Genomic DNA, 25,496 nt, shown 5'->3' with positions numbered 1-25,496 from the left:
AAATAAGTAAAAATAAGTTATACCAATTAAATTAGAAGAGGCGGGGGGTCGTCCTTTTTAAAGGCATCATCATTAAAAAAAAAAAAAACTGGTTATCAGTATTTTTTTCCTCTACATTGAAGAGTATTAGTTTGAAAAAATCATTGTGCACACTGAACTGAGATACACTGCCAGGCATTTAATATTAGCAATATCAACATCAACATATTAGGACCTTAATGTTTAAACTTACCACAGTTAAACTCATATAAAAAGTTTCTTCTGAATTCAAAACTATTTCATTTGGAAGTTTAATTATTTTTAAAAACTGGACTTACTGGAATTGAGATTTTTTTCAAGTTACAGTCCTTTTCCAAGAGCTCATATACATATTTCGTAATAATCTAGGTAGAAATAAAAAAACACATGATATAATGTCATCCATTATCAAAATTCACATAAATGGCTATTATTGCTCTGAATGAGTATCTTTCTATCTTTGAGTGCCCCACCCAGTTGAATTGAGAAATAATCGACATACATCACTGTATAATTTTTAGGCATTATAGCACAATGGTTTCATTTGCATATATCGTTAGATGATTACAACAGATTCAGCTAACGTCCATCTTCTTACATAGATAAAACAGAAAGAAAAGAAAAAAGGAAAAAAAAAGGAAAGAAATTTCGTTTTGTATTGGGAACTCTCAGGATTTATTCTTTTCCAAACTTTACTATGTATCCTACAGCAATATTAACTGTGGTCATCATGTTGTACATCATATCCCTAGTACTTATTTATTTTATAACTGAAATGTTTTAATACTAAAGTAGGAGAATCTGGCTTACTTCTTGCTGTTATGTTAATAACTATGAATCTTAATACTAAAAATTAGGGCCAGTTAATATAAACTTTAAATATACAAGGATCTCCTGTTTCTTCAAAGCAGCACTCTGAAACCATATTTTCTTTTTTCAGTATTTCTAGAATCTGTTTTCCCCTACGATTTCCATATAGGAATTGTACTTGATACAATACTAACTGGACTGAATCCTAACACCTCATTTGTATTTACTGAATCAAGGAGGAAAAAGTCAGAGGTATTCTACACAAAAAAGGAAAATTAATCCAACAAAGTTAGGCATCAATTTATAGCAATTTATAGTCAATTTATAGCAGGCAGAAACATAGTTCCCCAAATACGTCCACGTTCTGACTCCTGAAACCTATCCATATGTTATGTTACATGGTAAAAGAAATTATACAGATATGATTAAGGTTAAGGACCAAAGATGGGGAGATTATCCTGGATTACCCAAACTGGCCAAATCTAATCTTTTAATTTTTTAAAACTAGAAGATCACAGATGAACAAAGGGATGCAAAGTGAAATGGCCCTGAATGGTCATCCCTGGTTTTGAAGCTGGAGGAAGGAGACAATGAGCCTTTAAAAGGTGGGCTAACCATTTAACAACCAGTTAGAAAACAAGTCATCAGTCCTGTATTTACAAAGAACTGAATTCTGCCAACAACTCAAATAAGAAATAAATAGATTCTCTCCTAGAGTCTCCAAAAAGGAACATGGCCTATGCATACCTCGATCTCAGTCTGGTGACAATCATACTGGGCTTCTGACCTGTAGAATTGTGAGATAATATATTTGTGTGGCTTTTAGCCACGGAAATTATAGTAATTTGTTATAGCAAAACTGGAAAGCTAATGCATTATATCTGTGAAGGAAGGCAAAGAAAGTGAGGAAAGAGATACCAAGGGAAAGCAATGATTTAATAGATTTTAATGGTCATTTTAAGAAGTGTTGCTCTCTCCAAAACTGTCTTTAATCATCTATGCATAATATTTGAGAGTAATTTTAGCAGCAACATAATTAAAAGTCAAATTTTATGAAATGAAATCAGAAGATGATTTTTTTTTAAGAAAATTAAGATGTCAATTGCTTTGGTGCTGTATTCTGTAATCTAAAATAGATTCTCTATACTACTTTCTTTAAGGAGCCCAAAATTCTTTCTTCTATGTATATGTATTCATTCATTTTAGAAAGCATGTATTGGATGCATGCTAGAATAGCTTTACCTTGGCTAGTAATGGTAATTTCAAATGCTACAGCACTACACTAGAATGAGGCAATAATCTAATAGTTACTAATCAAATCGTATTCCTATATCTTAATGTAGTAGTTAAAATTATGTTCATTATACCTTCACCAGAAAGTAGTGGTAGTTTAAACCTGAAAAAATACACTAAAAATATGTAGGATCCAATAAAAATATGTATGAAGTTATATAATGGCCTGCCAATTGAAGAAAAATGACCTAACTAAATGAGATTAGCTAAAACGAGTGGCTTATCACTTCTGAAAATTTCCTATTACCTATGAAATCATAAAATATCCTTATATTTAAAGCAATAATAAAACCAATCAAACTTAATTTATTATAGTTAATTCTCAACTTTCATAGTACATTATAATAGAAAAAGATTCAAAAACTGCTTACGTTTGGTTTCAAAATACATTATTGGGCAAATGTCTTCACAAAATATCATACCAAATAATAAAACCATACATCAGTAGAGTTGGAGAAACACTACCTAACTTGCCCAATTTACCTCGCTCTCTAATTCCTGACTGTAGAAGAAAAACAAGCATAGACTAAACCCTCTATCTCCAGCAATTCTGCTACCTTGAATTTTCTCTTAGCCCCCATTACATGTCAACTGTTTCAGGCAACTTTTCATGCCTCATCTCAACACTACCAAGATAGGATGAAGTGAACTATCTTTATGCTCTTCTGGATGTGACTAAATAGCATCATGTAATACATGAATTTCATATCATTCATCTTTCTGTTACCTGACTAGCCTTGGAATATTATAATTTGGGTATCCTACCTCTACTCTTCCTTGAAGCCACACAGAAGAGTATCTAGCACATTGAAGGGAGTTACACATGCTACACAAATTCTCCTCACTATTCATCCTGTCTACATGTTTTGAGGGAGAAAAGTGTCTTTTTTTTTTAAATCTTTAAAAAAAGATTAAAAAAATCTTTTCTAGGGCACCTGGGTGGCTCAGTGGGTTAAGCCGCTGCCTTCGGCTCAGGTCATGATCTCAGGGTCCTGGGATCGAGTCCTGCATCAGGCTCTCTGCTCTGCAGGGAGCCTGCTTCCTCCTCTCTCTCTCTGCCTGCCTCTCTGCCTACTTGTAATCTCTCTCTGTCAAATAAATAAATAAAATCTTAAAAAAAAAATCTTTTCTAATAGCTGAATCAAGTTTTAAAAAGAAAGCACCAAAGATTCACTGTCTTGCTTACATGGGATTATACTCTGCATTTAAAAAAATCAATGATAATTTCAAAAGGGGATAAAAAAAAATCTCTGTCTAAATGTCATCTGTGTTCAAATATTCACCAGAAACATTGTTTCTAGGGAAATTCATACAAGGCTTAAGAGACAAAGCATACTTTAAAGTAAAATCTTCATTCTAATAACATCAACTTCTAGTTTCTTGTCCAACATACAAAGAACTTGGAGTCACTACTGTCCTCACAAAAAGAAAAAAAAAAACTGAACTAAAAATCAACAACTCTCGTAGTCTATCAGAGAAATGAGGTCAAAGAGCAAACTACTGTCCTGAAAACTGGAAAAACAAACAGGCAGATACAGAGGCTTGGGGCTTAGAAGAAGCAAAAGCCCAGGTGCAGAAGTAGTAGGTAGAAAGCAATACTGTGGAGGGAACACCTTAAACCATAAGTGATCAACTGCTCAGGGCCAGTACGGACTAGCTTAAGAATTAAAAATTAATAGGAGGTGCAGCCTTAAAGACAGACAGATCTCCCAAACGTTTCCCAATTTTATTTCCATGAATCCCACCAGGTTCTCCCTGTGAAAAAAAGAGAAAAATCCTTTCCTGCTTCCAGGAGTGGAAGTGGAAAAGTAACCATTTTGAAATATTCTCAACCCTCTGTTCTATTTAATAAGGCCTGCCCATAAAAGAAACTATTTTACCAGAGCTTAATTGACATGAGGAAAGGGAAATGCCCAGTTGGGGCTCACTAAAGGAATAAGACCTAATGATAGGAGTATAGAACATTTCCTCCCACACCTCCCCATATTACTACCACATCATTAGTGTTCCTATAAAATAACAGGGAAGCGCAGAAGAACTGTAGGACTCACACCCTATTGAAGGTTTCTAGAAAAACTCAAAGACAGTAAGGGAGACAAAACTAAACAGAGGAGATTTTAGCCTTGGATGGCAGAGCTATAGCAAATAGTAAACACAGTCTAATTCCTTGCCAGATAAACATAAGACCTAAAACTAACCACTCATCTACTGAAGCTCCATTTCCCTAATACATTATGTCTAGCTTTGAACAATAAATAACCAACCATACCAAAAGGCAAAATAAAATGGTCTGAGAAGATAAATCAAGCATCAGAAACAGACTCAGTTTCGCAGAAATTCAGAATTATCAGACTTGGAATTTAAAATAACTATGATTAACACGTTTAAGAATTTATTGGGAAAAATCAACAATATACAAGAATAAGTAAGTATGCAGGCAGACAGATGGAAACTCTAAGAAAGAAAATACTAAATCAACAACACATAACAAAAATGAGGAATGCGGGTACCTGGGTGGCTCAGTTGGCTAAGTGTCTGCCTTTGGCTCTGGTCATGATCTCAGGGTCCTGGGATCAAGCCCTACACAGGACTCCCAACTCAGCAAGGAGTCTGCTTCTTTTTCTCCCTCTCCCTCTCCCCCTCACATGTGTTCTCTCTCATTCTTTCAAAAAAATAAATAAAATTTTTTTAAAAATGAAGAATGCCTTTGATACACCCATCGGTAGAATGGACATGGCCAAGGGGGGGAAAATCATAGTTTTAAGACATGTCAATAGACACTTCTAAAATATAAATGTAAAGAGAAGAAAAGAATGAAAAAATGGAATAGAATATCTGAGAATTGTGGGACAATTTTTAACAGGTTTAACGTGTATAAAATGTGAATACCAGAAGAAGATGAAAGAGAAAGGAACAGAGGAATTCTGTCAAGTAATAATGGCTGAGAATTTCCCAAAGGTAATGACAGACACAAAATCACAAATCTAAGTAGTACAGAGAACTCCAAGCAGGATAAATACCAAAAACAATACCTAAGTCTATGATATTAAAATTGCATAAAACCAAATACAAACAGAAAATCTGGAAAGAAGCCAGATGAGGGACAGAGGGGATTTGAAGAAGTGTGGGGGAGGGTAGTGTGGGAATTTCATTACAGAGGAAAACAAGAGTTATGTCACATTTCTCTTAGAAACGATGCAAGCATGAAACAAGACAAAACCAGAGAGGGAGACAAAATATAACAGACTCTTAATCATAGGAAATAAACTGAGGGTTGCTGGAGGGGTGGAGGAGTGGAAGGATGGAGTAACTGGATGATGACATTGGGGAGGGTATGTGTTGTAATGAGCCCTGGGTATTATATGGGACTGATGAATCACAGACCAGTACCCCTGAAACAAATAATACACTATATGTTAAGTAGTTGAGTTTAAATAAAAAAAATTTTTTTTAAACAAAAAAAAAGAACAATGCAAGCAAGAAGACAGTGGGCCGAAATATTCAGTGTTGAAAGAAAAAACCCACTGGTCTAAAATTCTGTATCCAGTAGAATCACCCTTCAAATGTGGAAGAGAAATAAGACAGTCTCAGACAAAAAAAAAAGGTTGAGAAATTTTTTCTGCAGATCTGCCTTGCAAAAACTGTTAAAGAAATTATTCAAAGAGAAAAAACTTATATAGGTCAGAAATTTGGATGTATATAAAGAAAGGAATAGTACAAAAAAAGAACAAATAAAGGTAAACTGTATTATTTTATTTTAACCCACTGAACTACCCAGGCGCCCTGTAAGACTGGTTTCTTAAAAGCCATAGAGTTTTTACATTTTAAGAAAACTTTTAGTGGGACGCCTGGGTGGCTCAGTGGGTTAAAGCCTCTGCCTTCGGCTCAGGTCATGATCTCAGGGTCTTGAGATAGAGCCCCACATCGGGCTCCTTGCTCAGCAGGGAGCCTGCTTCCCCCCTTTCTCTGCCTGCTGCTCTGCCTACTTGTGATCTGTCCCTCTCTCTGTCAAATAAATAAACAAAAGTAAAATGAATGACAGCCAGATTATAGATTATGGGAGGAAGAAACTGAGAATACTCTGTTATAAAGTAATTGCATTACCTGGGAAACAGTATACTGTAATTTGAAAGAAACACTGGAAAGAAAATAATTACTACTGATAATTTTCTTGGATTTTTTTTAATGAAACCACAATGGAAGAGATAAAAAAGTAATTTTGAGATTATATATTCAAAGAAATAGAGCCCTTGGCTACCAATAGAATAATATCCTCTAAGGAATTAGGGTCTAACTGAGCTTTTTTTTCTAGCTCAGAGTTTCTCAGTCTAGGAATTAAAGAAAATTTTAACAAAGTCAGGAAAGATGATCAAAGAAATAGACTACAGAAAGAAGGAAAATGAAAACTGATAAAAAATCCGTTCTCCGTGGAGTACTTCCAACAGAAGGGGTATGTCCGAAGGGGTATGTCCACTCTGCAATAAATTTATTTTAGACATTTATTGAGCAATTCTTGCATGCTTATCATATATCTCATACATTTCAGCATTATTTCTGTTCCTTAATTAAATAAGAAGCAAACACTGATACTCTTTACCCCTACAAAAGCACTGAAATTATTCTAGCAGATTTAAATTTAAGATGACTGGTGGGGAGAGGGTGATACTAAGAAGCCTCCCAGAGAGTACTTCAGACCCTTTTGGAACTGGATTCAAGAAATGAGATGACAAGATATATATGACAAGAGATATGACAAGATAGATAAAAGAGAATTAATATAAATATTTTAATTAAATAAAAAGTACACTTTACTACTAGATTATAAGGCTTTCATTCTTTCTTACTCTGAAGGAAATCCTCTCATTAGCAAGAAACTAAAATTGGCCTGATATACCAAGAGCAATAACAGTTTTTATCTCACAACATCATTTACAAGGTAAGATACAAACTTCTCTATTGGGCCTATTAGGAGAGTAAGAACTTTAGCCCAAAACAAAAAACAACAAAATTCATAAATTCTTAGTTATATCTACCCCTAAAGAGAACACCTAAATGCTAAGAATATCCTGATTTGGGGTATAAAGGTAAATAAACTGAACTGAAAGAAAAATTCTTAAAGATTTAACTATATCCATGAAATTCTATGCCTCTTCCAATGAAAGAAAAAAATCTCAGGAATTAGACTAAATAAATTACCTACCTGAATTAGTAAAAGATGAACTTTAAAACATTTTTAAAAGGAACACCTTTTAAAGAACCTTAGGATAATCAACCTGGTAGCAACCTAGTTCTAACTGACAGAATGAAATTAAATCATTTGTAATTGGTATAGTGAAGCAATAGTTTATTCTCAGTTCTCTGCTCAAAATGATTATGTACAAGTTATTTTTATTAAACAGATATTCACAGAACAGTTGAAAATAGCTTAGTTCTACCTAAGCATCTCCTTTTCATATTACTCATTTGCTTATTAGGAAGCTCTGATTTCACAAATAAACCAAGAGGAGTCAGTACAGAAATCTGACTTATAGGGGCACCTGGCTGGTTCAGATGGTTAAGAGCCTGCCTTTGGCTCAGGTCATGGTCTATAAGTCCTGGGATCAAGCCCCATGTTGGGCTCTCAGCTTCTTGCTCTCTTGCTTCTCCCTCTCCCTGTACCTCTCCCCCTGGTTATACTCTATGTCTCTCACTCTCAAATGAGTAAGTAAAATCTTCCAAAGAAAAGAAGTCTGACTCATAAATGTATCACAAGTGTAAACAAAGTTTGATATTATCAGGTTTTGCCATATTGGAGGTTTGATAATATTCTGGAGACAGATTTTTGCTTTTAACACAATCTATACTAAATTATATCTATTTTGTGTTACTCAGTTCCACTTCACTTATTAATAAAAAATAGCATTTAAAAAACTCCATGACAGGGTGTTTTGAGGAAGACGGTGGCGGACTAGAAGAACATAAGGTTTGTATAGTCCCATGAACACAATTAGATAACTATCAAATCATCCTAAGTACCCCAAAAATCAATCTGAAGACTGACAAAACAAAAATCACAATTAAAGGTACAGAAGAGACCACAATGGAGAAGACATGTGTTTGCTAAACTAAAAAAGAATAAAAACAGTAAAATTTTTCTTTTTTTTTCTTTTTTTAAAGATTTTGTTTATTTATTTGACAGAGAGAGGGACAGATCACAAGTAGGCAGAGCAGCAGGCAGAGAGAGGGGGGAAGCAGGCTCCTTGCTAAGCAAAGAGCCCGATGTAGGGCTCGATCTCAAGGCCCTGAGATCATGACCTGAGCTGAAGGCAGAGGCTTTAACCCACTGAGCCACCCAGGCGTCCCAGTAAAAGTTTTCTTAAAATGTAAAAACTGCATGGCTTTTAAGAAACCAGTCTTACGAGGTGCCTGCTTCCCACCCCCTCTGCCTGCCTCTCTGCCTACTTGTGATCTTTCTATGTCAAATAAATAAATAAAATCTTAAAAAAAAAAAAAAAAGAAGAAGAAGGAAAAGAAACCAGTCTTACTCTTTTTTTCTTCAAAGTGCTATTGGTAGGAGATTTCAGGTATGAGCAATGACTTGACTTAGAACATGTTATCCCTGAAAGGGAATGTTAGGAACATACACACAGTATAACTTTTACTTTCAGGGCTGAATAAGGACAGCTTTATTGGGGCATACAATCCCAGATTAATAGTTATTTTCTCTGGGTGTTTTTTAGTTTCCATGGTTGTAGCTAATACTTTTGCTATCAGTTAGATCTAATTGAGATTGTAGGTAATCAGGCTTTGTTCTCTGTTTTCTTTTACAGCATTTCCTATGTCTTTTATGGACTGCAGATTCACTACCATGTCTAGGTGTAGACTTTGTTTTATTAATTTTCTTAAGGACTCAATGTATTTCCTGAATCTTTTACCAACTCAGAATAATGTCTCATTTAGTCTTATTTCCTTTACTTGATTACATTCCTTGAGAATAAAGAGTATAGCTTGCACTTAATTGTAGTTCAAACAAAAGCAAGTGGAAGAAGGTGCTCAACAAAATTTTGTTGATTTTTAACTTTTTCCAAATATTCATTATTGAAATAGCAGAAGCAAGCCTAAAAGAGAACCCTGTAACTCAGCTGATTATTCATTTATCCTCCCAATACTTTCTGAGGATTTCTCAGTCTCATACGTTTCAGAACAAAATATTTAATACAATACACATGGTGTTCTTAGATTTTAAAGTGAATAAGAGTGACTAATAATGAATAAGATACTGCTTAATTTGGGCTTTTTGTAATATTTTATCTGCTGTATATCTACAAAAATACTGCAGCTAAAATCCAGCATGGCTGATTCCAAAGCATGCTCATGTTACTATGAGACTGAACTTTACTACTGGATAATCTGAGCATCTGTAGTACTTCCACTGTCAGAAAATCTAAGTGAAATATTATAGTTCCCAGAGTATGACATCCCTATAGCCCTTCCAGCCTTAACTCCTTCTTAATTACTATCTCTACACTGTCAGACATAGATACAAAACACTGAGTCACTTTTCAGTGCTAGAAGAATAATTCAGCATCAATTTCATGTTACTGTCCAAGGAAGTGGGTAGGAGAGTCTTGGCCATCTCAAAGAAAAGTCATCTCCTTCAGTTTTTTAGGTTGTGATTTGAGGAATGCAATAAGAGCTTCGTAGAAAGAAATTACCCACAGTTCTCCCTTCTGTAAGATCTCATTATTCTGCCTCAGGGCCTCACCCGAGTTTTGATAAATTAAAAATTTTGTTCATTATCAGTATATATTCTTACACTTGTTGTGTGTCTCTGTGTTTATATAGGTCATATATTTCAATACTTATTTTAAAAAAATATATATCCATCTATATAGATAAGATGGATATAGATATTTATGTGAGTGTATAAGCACTTATGCATACACACACACACCCCTATATTTTATTAATTTCCATATTTACCTATCTACAGAGAATAAACTATGAATATATATGAATGTATATGTACAGATATGAACAGGTTGTTGAGGGCCTAGAAGCAATGACAAAGTCACTGATGCACAGACCTTGGTGTGTATACAGTGTATTTATATATGTACGCATATGTAAACACTTTTTCAATAATGGTAACTGGAGCTCATTGGAGAGAGGGTTGATTCAGAGACTTGGGTTTTATGTCCCATTCTCCACTACGAGGAACCATGGATTGTAAGAGAAAAGGTGGATTCAGGGCTTGGAGCGCAGCAACTAGAAATGTGAAAAAAAGGGGAGATTTTTTGTACCAAGAAATAAGAAAATACTGAAACAGCAGTGAAGAAATGTTAAAATAACACAAACAACTGCTTGACAAAAATTCTTCTGGTGAAATTTGGGATAATTTAGGCATTAAAATGAGGATGGCAATATATCATACGACTCACTGAATAAAATAAGAATCTATGAGAATCTATGATATAAACAACTGAATGAATGAAATTTTAAAAAAAAGAGAAAGCTCTTTCTTATGTAGAATACCAACTAACATATATAGAAGACATAATGGAATTAAAAAAAAATCAATGGATGCTAAAATTAACAGGGTGAGTTTCTGAAAAGAACAGGCTCAAGTACCTGCCAAAAAAGTACCTATTAATTACAAAGAGGAAAATAAAAATAATATATGGTATGATGTGACAGACATCACCAATATTTGAACAAAAAAATGTACCTTTTAAAATTTAAATGTAGTTGACATATAATATTAGTATCAGCTGTACGACATAGTGATTCAACATTTATATATATTATGAAATGTGTACCATGATGTCTACTTAACATCTGTCACCATACATAAAGTTACTACAGTATTATTGACTATATTCATTCATTCAAAATCATGTACTCTTGATATCATGCATTGAGGACAAAAAGTCATTTCTAGGGTATTTCTGTCAAAAATACATAACCTGAATGTAATCATGAGAATACATATGAGAAAATCAAACTGAAGGTCATTCTACAAACTCCTCAAAAAATGTCAGTGTCTAGAAATATAAAGAAAGGCTAAAGAATGATTCCAGATTAAAAGAGAAAAAAAGGACAACAACAATTAAATGCAGTGTATGAACCTAGATATAACCTTGGACTTGAAGAGTATTATTAGCTATTAAGTATATTATGTGACAATTTGCAAAATTAAATGTGGTTTATAGATTGTATTATATTAAATCAATATAACATTTCCTGATTTTGATAACTGTACTATAGTTATGTTCAAGAGAATGTACTTGTTCTTAAAAAATACACACAAATGTGCTGGTGGTAAAGGGTATGATGTTTCCAACTTACTCTCAAATAGTTCAGAAAAAAATCATATAATATACATGATTCCTTAAAATTATGCAACTTTCCTGTAAGTGTGAAATTATATCCAAACAAAACGTTATTTTAAAGTTTCCTAAACTGTTCATATTCCTACTTCAGGTGCTACTGACACTGCATCTATTTTCACAAGTATTTCAATTGAAATGTGGCAAACGACTAATAGGGTAACAACAATTTGTTTTCATCAAAACATTATAATTTCTTGAAATGTTATGACAGGACCACAACTATATTCTATGGGTATAATTTTCATCCCTTATTGCTTGTCAAAATCAAGGACTCAGTGAAGTAAGTCTTAGAGTTTGCTAAGTTTGAGCCAGTGTTTATCTCCCACCTAAAATTCTCAAATTCTCTTAACTTCCTCCATTAATCTTTAATTCTCCAAAACTCAATTCAAATGCTACCTCCTACTTTACATTTTGACTTATTCTGCCAATGAACTCTACCTTTATTATGGTATTTAGTGTTCCATCTTGATTATCTCACATTCTCATTTATCCACTGAAGTGAGCATCTTAAAAGCAAGAATTATATCCTACTTTATTTTAGCATCAACCACACTGTAGATAAGCAATATATGAAAAATGAGTGAATGAAAAACAATGGGTAGTGCTTGCAAACATATGGTTTTTCAGTTTATCAAGAACTATAAGTAATACAGCACACTTGAAACTCTGCATATAACTTCTATTCCCTCAAAACTTAACTAATTACATCCTACTATTGAAAGCCTTACTAATAAATAATGTAGTCAGTTAAATAGCAATATGTTGCATGTTATATATATTTTGTACCTAAGAATATATATACATATATACTTACAATAAGGTATGTGAGAAAAAAGAACATATTAAGAAAATCAAAAGGAAGAGAAAATACATTTACAGTACTATACTGTATTTACTAAAAAAAATCTGTGGTGGACCTGCATAGTTCAAACCCGTGTTATTCAAGGGTCAACTATTACACTGGGACTGAGAATCATTTAAAATAAAGATCTACCCAGTATGTCACCTAACTATTTAAAAAACAACACTTTCCCTCTCTTAAAGCCCCATTTATCCAAACTCTACATTCATCATAGCTCCCTCCTAGGAAAGGGTGGGGGGATGGAGGGTTGGACAAGAGGGAGAGATGGAAGAAGGAAAAAAAAACTGTAATTTATAAATAATTAAAGTTTAATATTATTCAATAATGTCAGTTTGGTTAAATCTAAAAAGGTTATCTTGCATCTTTACATTAAAGAGACTATGAAATGGCAATGAGCTGTTTAATTAGAAGTAAAGCAGATTTACCCCAGGTGCATGTCCTCTTAAGTGAGAGCTACTTCTTAAATTTCACTAAAATTGTCTCCATCTCATCCTTATTTTCTCTCTTAAAAGCTTTTATACATCACCATCAGTGGGTACATTCTAATCTTTAGTCTTTTGAAGTAACTGCTTTTTCAGCATATCTTTGAAATAAAATTCATTCCTCCAATCTTCCATTAGCATTCCCTGGAGTTCTAGTCTGTATTCCTAGCTGTCCTTCATTTAGATCAGCTTCAGCTCAGATGCTCTCACATTTTCCTTTTACCTCTTCAAAAGAAGAGTCCTCCTTATTTTATGCCATCTTTTCTCCAATAACCAGATTCTTAAACAGCTTACCAGAGCAATAGAGTTGTAAATGTATTTACCTAACTACTGATATCTCCTAGAGATTTCACGGGCACCTCAAACTGACTACATTCAAAGTAAATCCAACTATACATGTTTTAGGTACCTATTTTCCCCTGGCACATTCCTCCAGTATGTTCATCAATACCACAAATGACACCATCATGCACCTAACTTCTCAAGCTAATAAAATGTCTTGAGCCATTCTTCTTCATCTTCAACCTACAATTGATCATCAAATCCCTCAAATGGATGGTGGAATTTCTCCACATTTCCTCATGTCTACTATCACCATTCCAGTCCACTGTAGTTATCGAAAGGTAAATATCTCCCCCTTGGATTGCTTCTGTAGCTTCCTTCTGCTGTATTTAATACTTCCTTCAGATCCAACTCCTGTTAGCAGACCTATTACTCATTTAAAAATGTAAATATGATAAATTCCCAGTACTATTAGGGTAAGACCCCAGTACTTAAATTGTGCAATGTCCTATTAGACCTGGCCCTGGCCTACCTCTCATGTTTCATTTATAGCATTCTATTTCTTCATTTTTTGTCTTGTGTAGTCACAATGACTTTAAGTTTTCAGATATATCAGGATCTTTTCCAGCTCACAACCTTTGCAAACACTGTTGCTTTGCTTGGATTCCTCTTTCCATTTATTGCTTATTCCATTTATAGCTTATTCCATTTACTGGGGACCTTGCCTGGTCCCCAATCTACCCACAACACACAGCTAAGAATCTTGCATTCCTCCTTTCTAACACTTAGATCATTAATGATATATCTTTTCCAAAATCTGTCTTTGCCTTCAGACTTTGATCTTTCAACCATATAAATCTGTCTCAAGCTGAACGTCTAGGGCCTAACCCATGTAAAGGAAATATTTTTTTAATAAAAAGTAATAAATAATAGCAAACATATGCATAACATTTACACTAATGTAAGTTCCTTCAATAAATCTTCACTCTTTAATCTTCACAACAACTCTATAGAGTAAAGGAGGAAACCACAGCATTTAAATGATTATGTAACCTGTCCATGGTCACATAGCTAAATAAGTAATATAGTCCGGATTTAAATGTAGGCAATTTGCCTGTTCTGAAGTCTAGAATCTATTTTCTGAACTTACATGATACACTGCATCTCCTATGTTACAAAGTCAATGCAGTCCAAAGACTGCTAATACTACGTTTTGTCCACATTCATAATGAAAAGACATTTAGTTTAGAGGTTAGTAAAAGAAAGATGTAATCTTTTTTTTTTTAAGATTTTATTTCTTTATTTGTGTGTATGAAAGAGAGAGTGCACAAGCAGGGGATGCTATAGGCAGAGGGAGAAGCAGGATTCCCACTGAGCAAGGAGCCCAAGGCAGGACTTGATCCCAGCACCCTGGGTTCATGACCTGAGCCATAGGCAGACACTCAACCGAGTCACCCAGGTATCCCAAGAAACATGTGATTTTTATCCCATGAGGTTCACATATCGTACCCAGTCAGTCCTATCCCACCCAGTCAGTCCTATCCCTTTTGGTTTAAGAATCCCTGGTCTAAGGGGCGCCTGGGTGGCTCACTGGGCTAAAGCCTCTGCCTTCGGCTCAGGTCATGGTCCCAGGGTCCTGGCACTGAGCCCCGCGTTGGGCTCTCTGCTCAGCAGGGAGCCTGCTTCTTCCTCTCTCTCTGTCTGCCTCTCTGCCTACTTGTGATCTCTGCCTGTGAAATAAATAAATAAAATCTTAAAAAAAAAAAAAAAAAAGATTCCCTGGCCTAAGCATTATCACCCGGAGCCTGCAGAACTTCCCACAATAAGCAATACCGTGGGCTCAAAAGGAAAAATTGTCCTAATCCATATCTTTTCTGAGATGTACACTATTAAAAGCAGAGCTCTAGATTACTTTTATGGCTATACAAATTTATGATTTTAGTTTTACTATTAGGCATATTCAGATGATTTGAGATGAAACGTTAGAGCCCAATTTTCCCTGCCTTATTTTTTTTTAAGATTTTAATTTATTTATTTGACAGAGACACAGCAAGAGAGGGAACACAAGCAGAGGGAGAGGGGAGAGGGAGCAGCAGGTTTCCCACTGAGCAAGGAGGCAGATGCAGGGCCCAAACCCAGGACCCCGGCACCACGACCCAAGCCAAAGGCAGACGCCCAATGACTGAGCCACCCAGGTGCCCCAATTCTCCCTGCTTCTCTTAATATCAGTTGTCTATGTTTAAAAAACAAGAAGAATAAGGATTCCATGGTTCCTGAACTCAGGTATTCAGGACAATACAATCACTGTGTCATCGGGGTAAAGAATCCCACTAATTTTTCATGAACTTTTCTTCTGTCCTTGTCACTCTGTTGAAGTAGATATTTATAAAACCAAATGCAAAGGCAACAGGCATATTTGAATGACTCTGTGCCAATTTTTATCAGCATACTCAAGTAAACGCATTACAGTTCACATGTAGATTAATACAGTTTAATAACAGGTATGAGAAAGCCAGAAAAAGAAGCAAACTATACATTGGATATTGCATATGCAAATAATAAAATTGCTATATTTACTTTATTGAATGAAAACCACTTACAAAAAAATAAGACTACACTGTAGTTAGCAAAACAAAACAAAAACACACAAAAAACCAGGTACACTAATAAACTCAGAGCAGCCTTTGCTATGCCATCTGAAATCTTCAAGTAATTTGTAAAATTGAGATAGTATCAGCAACTACATTATGGATTAACACTATCCCTATTTATTTCTTTTTCAAAACAAGGTAAGTGTTCCCTGCAGTGATAGTAGGAATCAAAACAATACTATTTTCACCTGTCTCCATTTACCTTCCCACATAGAGGGCTTTAACAATTTAACAAGAAAGTCTAGAAAAGAAGACAATTCTATTGGACATAATAATGTAGATTCTACTGGGAATCACTGTTCTAAGAAAGATGGCCTATCTTGGGGTGCCTGGGTAGCTAGGTGGGTTAAAGCTTCTGCCTTCGGCTCAGCTCATGATCTCAGGGTCCTGGGATCGAGACCTCATTGGGCTCTCTGCTCAGTAGGAAGCCTGCTTCCTCCTCTCTCTGTCTGCCTCTCTGCCTACTTGTGATCTCTGTCTGTCAAACAAATAAATAAAATCTCTAAGAAAGATGGCCTATCTTAAGTCAAGATACTCTCTTTCATAACTACTCTCACTGAGGGACACAGGAGAAACCAGTTTCCTCCCATTCTCCTGTTTCTCCAAATAAAAGCAAAATAAAAATAAAAATAAAAATAATTTAGATTTCAACTTATAGCCCCAGTAGAATTACTGGTATTTGGATTTGCCTTTTTGATATAAACAAGTAGACAACTGTATGAAATATATTAAATTGCTCTCAAACAGTGGGGAAATACATGGTACAAACCTATGATCCCTAAGAGAAAAGTAAACAAGGGAGATGAGTCCCATAATTACTTCAGCTTTCCACCTGAAGGCAATTTCTAGGCTGCGACCCAGGTACGATAAAACCCAAGCAGAACCCAGTGGCCTTAACAAGTTCTGGAGAAAGAAATTCAAGTTTAGGGAAAATAAGGCAGCTGAAATTTGCAGGTAAAATATCCAACATAAGGGACTGATGGAGAAAAGGAGCTCAAGAAATCAACATGTAGCTTCTTTACATCTTAGGCTAAGCTGTATATGCACAGGGAGAAACTACCTAGAAACGAAAGAAAACTACTAGGAAAAAAACACTGGAAAGTTTAAAGGTTAACAATTTCAAAAGCTTTTAAAGGTCTTGAAGACATCTGAGTTAAAGCTAGTCCCATTGAAAAGGCTTCACTGAATACCTGGGGTATTCAGTAGTGACCCAAGGAGCATAAAACCTCAGAAGAGAGCTAAAATATCATGAGGGTAAGAACTACTCTAGATCTACCTTAGCAAAGCTAAAAAACAAATCTGTAAGTGATCAAGCTGCTCCACAACAAACTTAATGGCTGCCAAAATAAATATAATGTTCTTTAAAGGGAGACAACAATATCCACTCACTGATATAACGTTTATAATATCCACCATGCAATACAAATCACTACAGACATTCACAGAAAAGGGAACATGTGATCCATAAATGGGGGGAAAAATCAGTCAATGAAAATAGATCTAGAAATGATGAAACTAGGAGGCAAGTACATTAAATAAGTTACTGTAAAAACATTCAAGGATGTAAAGGAAAACATAAATATAATTAAGAAACAGGAAAAAAAACAAGGTGCTACAGAGAAATGAAAAATACAGTATCAGAAATAAGGAATTCAATGGGCAAATTTAACAGGAAATTAAATACTGGAAGAGTAGATGAGGGAATATGAAGATACAGCAATAAACGCTATCCAAAAAATGAACAGCGCTTCAGTACCCTTTGAGACAATGACAAGTAGTTTAACATACATGTAATTGGAGTACAGGAAGTGAGAAAGAGGAAAGAAGAAATATTTGAAAAAATAAGGGAACATCGTCTTTCAGAGTTGATAAAAACTATAAACCCACATATCCAAGAAGCTCAACAAAGAACATAACCAGAAAGAACCCCAAGGCACATTCATAACCAAACTGCTGAGACCCTGTGATAAAGAGATAGCCTCAAAAGCATATAGAGAAAACAATATATTAGATTGAAGGGATCAAAGATAAGAAAAACCACTTCTCAAAAGAAGCAACATAAGCCAGAAGAAAATAAGGAACACTTTTTTAAAAATTTTTTTTAAAGATTTTATTTATTTATTTGACAGAAATCACAAGTAAGCAGAGAGGCAGGCAGAAGAAAGGGGGAAGCAGGCTCCCTGCTGAGCAAAGAGCCTGATGTGGGGCTCGATCCCAGGACCCTGGGATCATGACCTGAGCCGAAGGCAGAGGCTTTAACCCACTGAGCCACCCAGGCACCCTAAGGAAACACTGAAAATAATACGAGAAAAAAAAAAAAAAAAAAAACACCCCATCACCTGGAAATCTACATACAGTGAAGCTATCCTTCAATAACGAAGGCAAAATAAAGCCCTTTCTGGACAAATAGAAATCAAGAAAATTAAATGGCAGCAGACTGGTACTAGAAATATTATAAAATAATCCTTATGCTAAAGAAAATGACTCCAGATGGAAACGCACATATAGGAAGAAATGGAACCACAATGTTATGAGGCTCTCACATTATATGTGAAGTGATATAATTTTATTTGAAGATAAACTGTGGAAAGTTAGGGATGCATATTGTAAACCCCAAAGCAATCAACAGTAAAGGAAAACAATGTGGCATAGCTAACAGCCAAAAGAGGAAGTAAAGTGGATAACTACCAAAAATACAATATATTTAATTAGATTTATTACTTTCAGCTAAGGTTTTTCTTATGCATGACAGGATGAACTTTTAATGAAGTCTGTAATATAAAGCAGTTATTTCCCCATCTCTTTCTTTTTATTTTTTTAGAGATATTTATTTATTTATCTGTCAGAGAGAGAGAGAGAGAGCACAAGTAGGGGAAGCGTCAGGAAGAGGGAGAAGCAGCCTCCCCACTAAGCAAGGAGCCCAATGTGGGATGCAGGATGCAGCACTTAATCCCAGGACCCTGAGATCATGACTGAACTGAAAGCACATGCTCAACCAACTGACCACCTAGGCATCCCTACCCATTTGTTTTTGCACAGACATTAATTATACAGTTTCTCCATGGATGAAAACTACACAATCAGAATACAGATATTCTAGAAATTCAACAAAGACCATTCTGCCAAAAAAAAACCCACCCTAGATTCCTACTTAGATAAAATATAATTTTTGCAAACCCAAGTGTTAATTATTGTCAGTCATATATGACAATATCAAAATAGGTATGATCACAATTTGAATTGAAGTTCAGAGGTAAATCTTTTCTCAGAGTATGAGAACATAACCATTCATTTTGAATACAGTTCAAGACATTTTAAAAGTAGGTTTCATTCTGCAAAAGACCTAACAGGAAAAAATAATGTTTCTACTTCTAAAATTCCATTAAGAAACAAAAACACCTTTCCAAAGATCCCTGCACAATTTCAAAAAGTAAACTTTAAATACTTATATATTAATTTAATGAATACATGCTAAAGTTAGTCACCAATAAAATATAAAACTTCTTAAACTGAAAAAATACCTTGTATTTTGGCTTGCCAAAAGCAAATGAACTAAAAAAAAATTACCTTAAATATATAATACATAATTTTAGTGATATCTGAAAGCTATTTTATTATATAAAATATTTTGCTTTGGAGAGCCTTACCAGCTGGTACCATTTGCCCAGAGAGACAGCTGTTTTTTAGTTTCCCTATCTCAGCACGTTTCCAACTGTCAGTTCTAACTGTATGCAATCCCATAGTGACAGAATACTTTAAGAGAAATGGCTCATTAACTGTGAATCTACAAAGTCCACTCTCTTCAGTGAATTCAAATTAAACACACAGACTTGCTAGCTCATAACAGAATTCCCCACACATTTTTTGTTGTTCTTTTGCACTGTCGACTCAAAGTAAAATATTCACACCATCTACTATCAAATATTTTGCTCAATCCTATAAATGCACGGACATAAAAAAATGGTAGTGGAAATATTTCTTCAAAAATTATGAATTAAAGAGCTATTTTAATAAAATAAGAACTTCCTAATTCTGTTACAGTGTAAGTAGCTTACAATTTTGCAGAGTATTATGGACAGTAATACTCAAGTGTGTAATGCACAAATGTTTCTTAGAAAATTCCTAGTAACAACTCTAATAAGAGACTGATATTAAAAGGAAAGAAATAAATAGGATACCTCTTCATTGTTTTATAGACTACAAAATTCCTAACTAAACCTTTCACCTCTCACCTGTGCCAGGAAGAACCCCCCGCTGTTTTTACTTCTAGGTTTTCAATACTGACACTACATTTTTCTTTAATATTTCTACCGAATCAGTCATCACTAAACATAAGTTGTCTGAATAACCTGTTGTCAGGCTCCAGAAGTTATCTAGTTCAGCCACACGAGGTTTTAGCAAAAAATACTCTACGTGACAGACTAGTTGTGTCCCTGAGTTGATTTTAATATTAGCATAACATAAAGATAGTTGTTCTAGGAGCTAGAAGGGAAATCAGTACAGATGAACATTAAATATGTTTTCTAAGTACTCCAGTATAGCTTCAACTAGTTATTCTGTATTCAAGAGATACTTCAGGATGCAAAGCAAACCTAAAAGAATATAAAATCTTTTCATATAGTATATTCTACATACTTCTTAGCAATCAAAACCTACATTTAACCTTAGGTTTGCAAAACCGTATTATCAGTAAACACTTTGACAAACTGGTCTTCCCCTTTTCAAGTTACATCTGCTCTAATTCTAGAAAAAAGGAGTTAAAATATATCACTTTCTAATTCGAGATTTGATAATCTCATGTAATCAATTAACCTCTGCCTCAAATTATTTCACCTGTAAGAATAGCCCAGACACAACTTTCTCCACAGGATTTGTTTTTTTTTTTTTTTAGAGAGAGAGAGAGAGGGCATAAGCAGGGCTGAGAGGACTGAGAGGAAGATAATCAACGTGGGGCTCAATCTCACAATTCTGAGATCATGACCTGAGCAAAATCAAGAGCTGGATGCTTAACAGATTGAGCCATCAAGGTGCCCCTGTACTGGAAGATATTTTTAAGTCAACTTATAGTCAATGACTACGCTAGTTTTTGTTAAAGTATTCCATACAGTTTTGAACCTTGCTATACTGACCCGAAACACTCAGTTTGAATAAATTAAGTTCCAGAATTCTGTGTAAATTCTCTATCATACTGCAAAATAATCAGAATCCCTCTGTTCTGATCAAGCAGTTCACAAATGCCCAGAAAGAGATTCTCAATAGTATTTATAACTGTACACACACATACACTCACATATATGAATATGGATATGTGGAGATGCATGAGTGCATCCCCAAAGGAAAAGAGGTTCAAGGAACAATTTGTGCAGTCTTTTCTTTAAAAATTGGGGGGAAAAAACCCCTGACAAATTCATGAAGAATAAAATGAAGAATGTAATGAGAAGTCCCATCTGCCTATGACATAATAGCCAAGCATGATTTTTTAAAATCTTTTCCTTTAACTAATTTAACAAAATGTTCTTAAAACCTAGAGAGTATTGAGATGGGGGTGGGGTATCAATTAGCATATATTTTGGAAGTCAAATATAGTTTATCAGTAATAGAATTTAGCCTAATTTCATTTCTATTATTTCTAAAATCCTAATCAATCTTGAGGAAAGGAAGAAAATAAAAAGATGTACAAACTTAAAATATATCCATCCTTCTGGTTCATGAAAGATATAGTTGTAAAATATTTGTATTTTAAAAAAAAACTTTATATATTGCAAAATATACTTTGCATTAAATATCTACCTGAATAAAGATTTTTTTCCCGCAGAGTATGGAAAGACAAAAATTTAGTATAAAAGGACATTGGCTCAGAACAACATACCAGATGAACATAAAAGGTTAATTTTAATAATCAAATTCATAATTCATCTAATCTAGGAAATGCCAAGAATAGTTTAAAGAGATATTCCATTTAACATGAACTAATGCACCAACTGTCAGTAACAGTGAAGATGACTAAATGATTCTGAAATACAATATGCTTGTGTTTAATGACATCCGTAGACATGTAGGAAATTTGCAATAGATTATTTGCCCAGTTACTATGCTGCTTGTAAAACCATTACTAGACTACAAATCTTATTCTACTTTTAGAACTGCCCATGATCCAAGAAAAGAAAAAAAAACAGCATAAAACATATTATTCTTTTCTTAGGTACATTTCAGTGAAAATACAATTTTAAGAATGTTATGCTTTTGTTTCTGGCACAGAAAAACCTCTCTAAGCATTATTCATATTATTTCTCTCCCCTAAAGTTAACATACTTTAATGCCATATGGGCACAAATTTACTTCTGTTCATTTAAACTTGCAATTAAACTTTATAACATAGAAAACTGCTAAAGTAAAATAATCCCATTCCACTAAAAGGCTTTTTTTTTTTTTTTTCTAAAATAACACGGATGATGTGCCAAATGGCTGGGGTGGTAGCTCATTATACCTTCAGAGAGAATCCAAGTTTGAGGCTTATCTTGGGTTCTCACACATAGTGGCAAAACCCTGGAGTGCTATGAAGGGTTAGAAAGGGCAGATCTAATGCCTGAATTGAGTGAATTTATTCAAGGACACTAGTTGTCTAGTAATCTAATGAGCAGTGCATTCGTATATTGTTCAATGCATTTTATTTTAACTTTATTAAATAACAAAGTCCTTTGTATCTAAAATATTCAAACCATTTTACAGTAAGAAACCTTTCTGCTACCCAGAAAAATATTCTTGTTTTTCTTTAATCTATGTCAACTCCTTTAAAATCATGAAATCCTATATAGAGAATGTAATAATTTGTGAAATTCCAATTAATAAGGAATCAGAAAATTAATATACTTTCAAAGAAATAAGCGGCAGGATCTGGTCCAGCATATCAATAATCCTAAATATATATTCATAAAGGGTAGATGAGAACATGAGGCATCCCCAGTTATAGGAGAAAGATCAAATTAAGACTTTTAAGGAACCAGGCAGAAACATGGAGGGGAAAGCCTGGACACATAAAGCAACATTCTCTATTGTGCCTTCAGTATCAACAGTGGTAAAATTTACTCCATACAAAGAGTCTGAATAATGTTGTTAGAGCAATTAAATTATTCAGTGTTAATAACTGTATACAAATTCCAGCTGTTAGTAACATGACAAGTAAGCCAAAAAATAGATGAAGTTTAAAAGCAAAAATAAATAATGCCTTTTTAAAACTGAAATGCAGTCATATATCTAATTACATTAGTCAACTTCATAAAGAGCATCCACCAAAAAAATTCTATACTGAATATTTTCCTTAATGGTGGAAGAATGAATGCTTTCTTCCTAAGACTAGGAAGAAGAAAATGATTTGCACTTTTAACACTCTTATTAAACACCGTGGTAGAAGTTTTAGCCATGCAATAAGATAAGAAAAGGAAATAAGAGATATCAGAAATGTAGAAATGAAACTGTTCCTATTTGCAGATGAAATTTTGTCTACATAGAAAATCCCAAAGATTCTACCATGAAAAAAATAAAATCCTGGAATAAATGAATGCATCAAGAAACCAGGATACAAGATAAACTTATGGAAATCAATCTTATTTCTATACACAGCAATAAAAATATGAATGCATAAGTTAAAAATATAATACCACTTACAATTATTCAAATGAATGAAATATTTCATATACAATTAATAAAACGAGTACAGGACTTACAGCTGAAAACTGTAAAATGTTGGTGAAAGAAACACATAAAGAAACATATGTGTGAAAACACATAAAAAAATGCAGAAACATACTGTGCTCATGTAAGAGTCAACATAAAAAGATCTCAGTTCCCCACAAATCGATAAGCAAGTTAATGCTTACACGTTATTAAGTGTTATTAAAATCCAGCCAATTTTTTTTTTTTTTTTTTTTTTTTCCAGGGAGGGAATTGCTTTATTAAGAAACTCTTGCATGTGCACGGGCTTTTATAATTCCACAGTGAACTTTCACATTTGTCATCTTGGATCTGCCAGCAGTTCCGTAAGACATTAGAACAGACACAGTTATTCATATCCAGTGGATGGGAGAGCTCAGACTCAGAGAGCTTCTCTCGGGAGCCTAAGTTCACACTCATGGACTATCTTGGGGACTCCAGACCAGCTCCTGCATTCCTATTTAGGGGGCTTCCTATTTAATGGTCCAAGTTCAGGGTCAGGACCAAGGCCATTTGGACATCTCACTTTTTTTTTTTTGAGTAATTTTTCCCCCTGCATATTTAATTGATACATGGCTTTTATGGAATATATGTAACACAAAATGCATATAAATCCCTCAAAAACCAATAACCTGGAGATGGGATGATGAAAATACTTTAGCATGCATTTTTTCCTCACATTTTTCTTGCATAACTAATAACAATAATTGCTAACATACTAAATATGCTAGGCCCTGTTTATGTACTTTATATATATTAATTAATCCTCACAATAGCCCTTTAGAGAAGGAACTGTTATTTATTTTATAAATGGAGAAACTGGGGCATAGAATGGTTAAAAGACTTGCCCAATGGTACCTAGCTACTGTATGGGACTCTTCAGTTTATGCTCTTAATTACAATAATATACAAATACTTCCTACTACAATGCACATGTATACACTCACATACATGTGCATAATCATACAACTTTGAGATCATGCTCTTCAGTTCTCTGGAAGCTTCATTTTGCATTTGTTCATATTTATTGCATCACATGATTAATCTATGATAAAGAATTTGCATATACATTTTAGATTTACTGTAATTTTCCTGACCTTCCCTTATTAATAAGCATTCAGTTTGCTTCTTTTTCATTTATAGATAAAAGCAAACATTCTTTTCCTTTGAAGATTTTACTTGTTTCAGATAGAGAATGAGAGACAGAGCATGAGCAGGGCGAGGGGCAGAGGGACAGGAAGAAGCAGGCTTCACTCTGAGCAGGGAGCCAGACAGGGGCCTCCATCCCAGGACCCCAGGACCATGACCTGAGTCGAAGACAGAGGCTTAATAGACTGAGCCACCCAGGCGCTCCAAAAGTGAATATCCTTAAACATAGTCCACTTTTTCCAGTTCTGATCATTTTCTTAAGATAAATTCTTAGTTTCTGATTCAAGTTTGACACGTCTCCTTCCAGTAACTTTTCTTCACATGCTTACAATGTGAAGATTAAAATCACTTGTAATTTTTTACCATGCTTTTTAATTTAGTAGCATATTATAACAGTCCTTTTCCCATTTCATTTTTTTTTCTTCATTAGCTATTTTATTGAGCTAAATAATGACTCAAACTTTCTTGGCTCACAGTGCATACAGTAGTCATCATTCTGTGGGGTAGATATAAAATGACTCCCCATTTTATCACCATGAGAAGAAAGAGAATCCAAATCAAATTTGGAAGTCATGTTTAAATGACAGTTCTGCGTAAAATTATGTCTAGTTTCTTAGGGACTAGGACTATTCCCTCTTTTCTTCGCCTTTATTATAAACATATATTTTTATTCCCAGGGGTACAGGTCTGTGAATCACCAGGATTACACACTTCATAGCACTCACCAAAGCACATACTCACCCCAATGTCCATAATCCCACCCCCTCCTCCCAAACACCCTCCCCCCAGCAACCCTCAGTTTGTTTTGTGAGATTAAGAGTCACTTATGGTTTGTCTCCCTCCCAATCCCATCTTGCTTCATTGATTC

The 25,496-nt window shown here is 34.5% G+C and overlaps 1 protein-coding gene across 7 annotated transcripts in view; it reads right to left on the bottom strand.

Annotated features, from left to right (window-relative positions):
- The window catches only part of FAM172A (family with sequence similarity 172 member A), a 426,343-nt gene that overhangs the window by 309,215 nt on the left and 91,632 nt on the right, over positions 1-25,496 (bottom strand). For 6 of the 7 annotated variants that reach the window (XM_004769901.3, XM_045074532.1, XM_045074533.1 and 3 more), the window contains one exon: positions 318-383. The exons of the other annotated variant lie outside the window; for it this stretch is intronic. In XM_004769901.3, the coding sequence (XP_004769958.1) occupies positions 318-383 (66 nt within the window). The remainder of the gene's footprint in view (positions 1-317; positions 384-25,496) is intronic. 7 annotated transcript variants of the gene reach the window in all.

This window comes from Mustela putorius, unplaced genomic scaffold (genome assembly GCF_011764305.1).
Source record: "Mustela putorius furo isolate JIRA1106 unplaced genomic scaffold, ASM1176430v1.1 tig00537350_pilon_pilon_pilon, whole genome shotgun sequence".
NCBI lineage: Eukaryota > Metazoa > Chordata > Mammalia > Carnivora > Mustelidae > Mustela > Mustela putorius.
The sequence above is the reverse complement of the archived record's forward strand: the minus strand, read 5'-3'. Positions and strand labels throughout refer to the sequence as shown.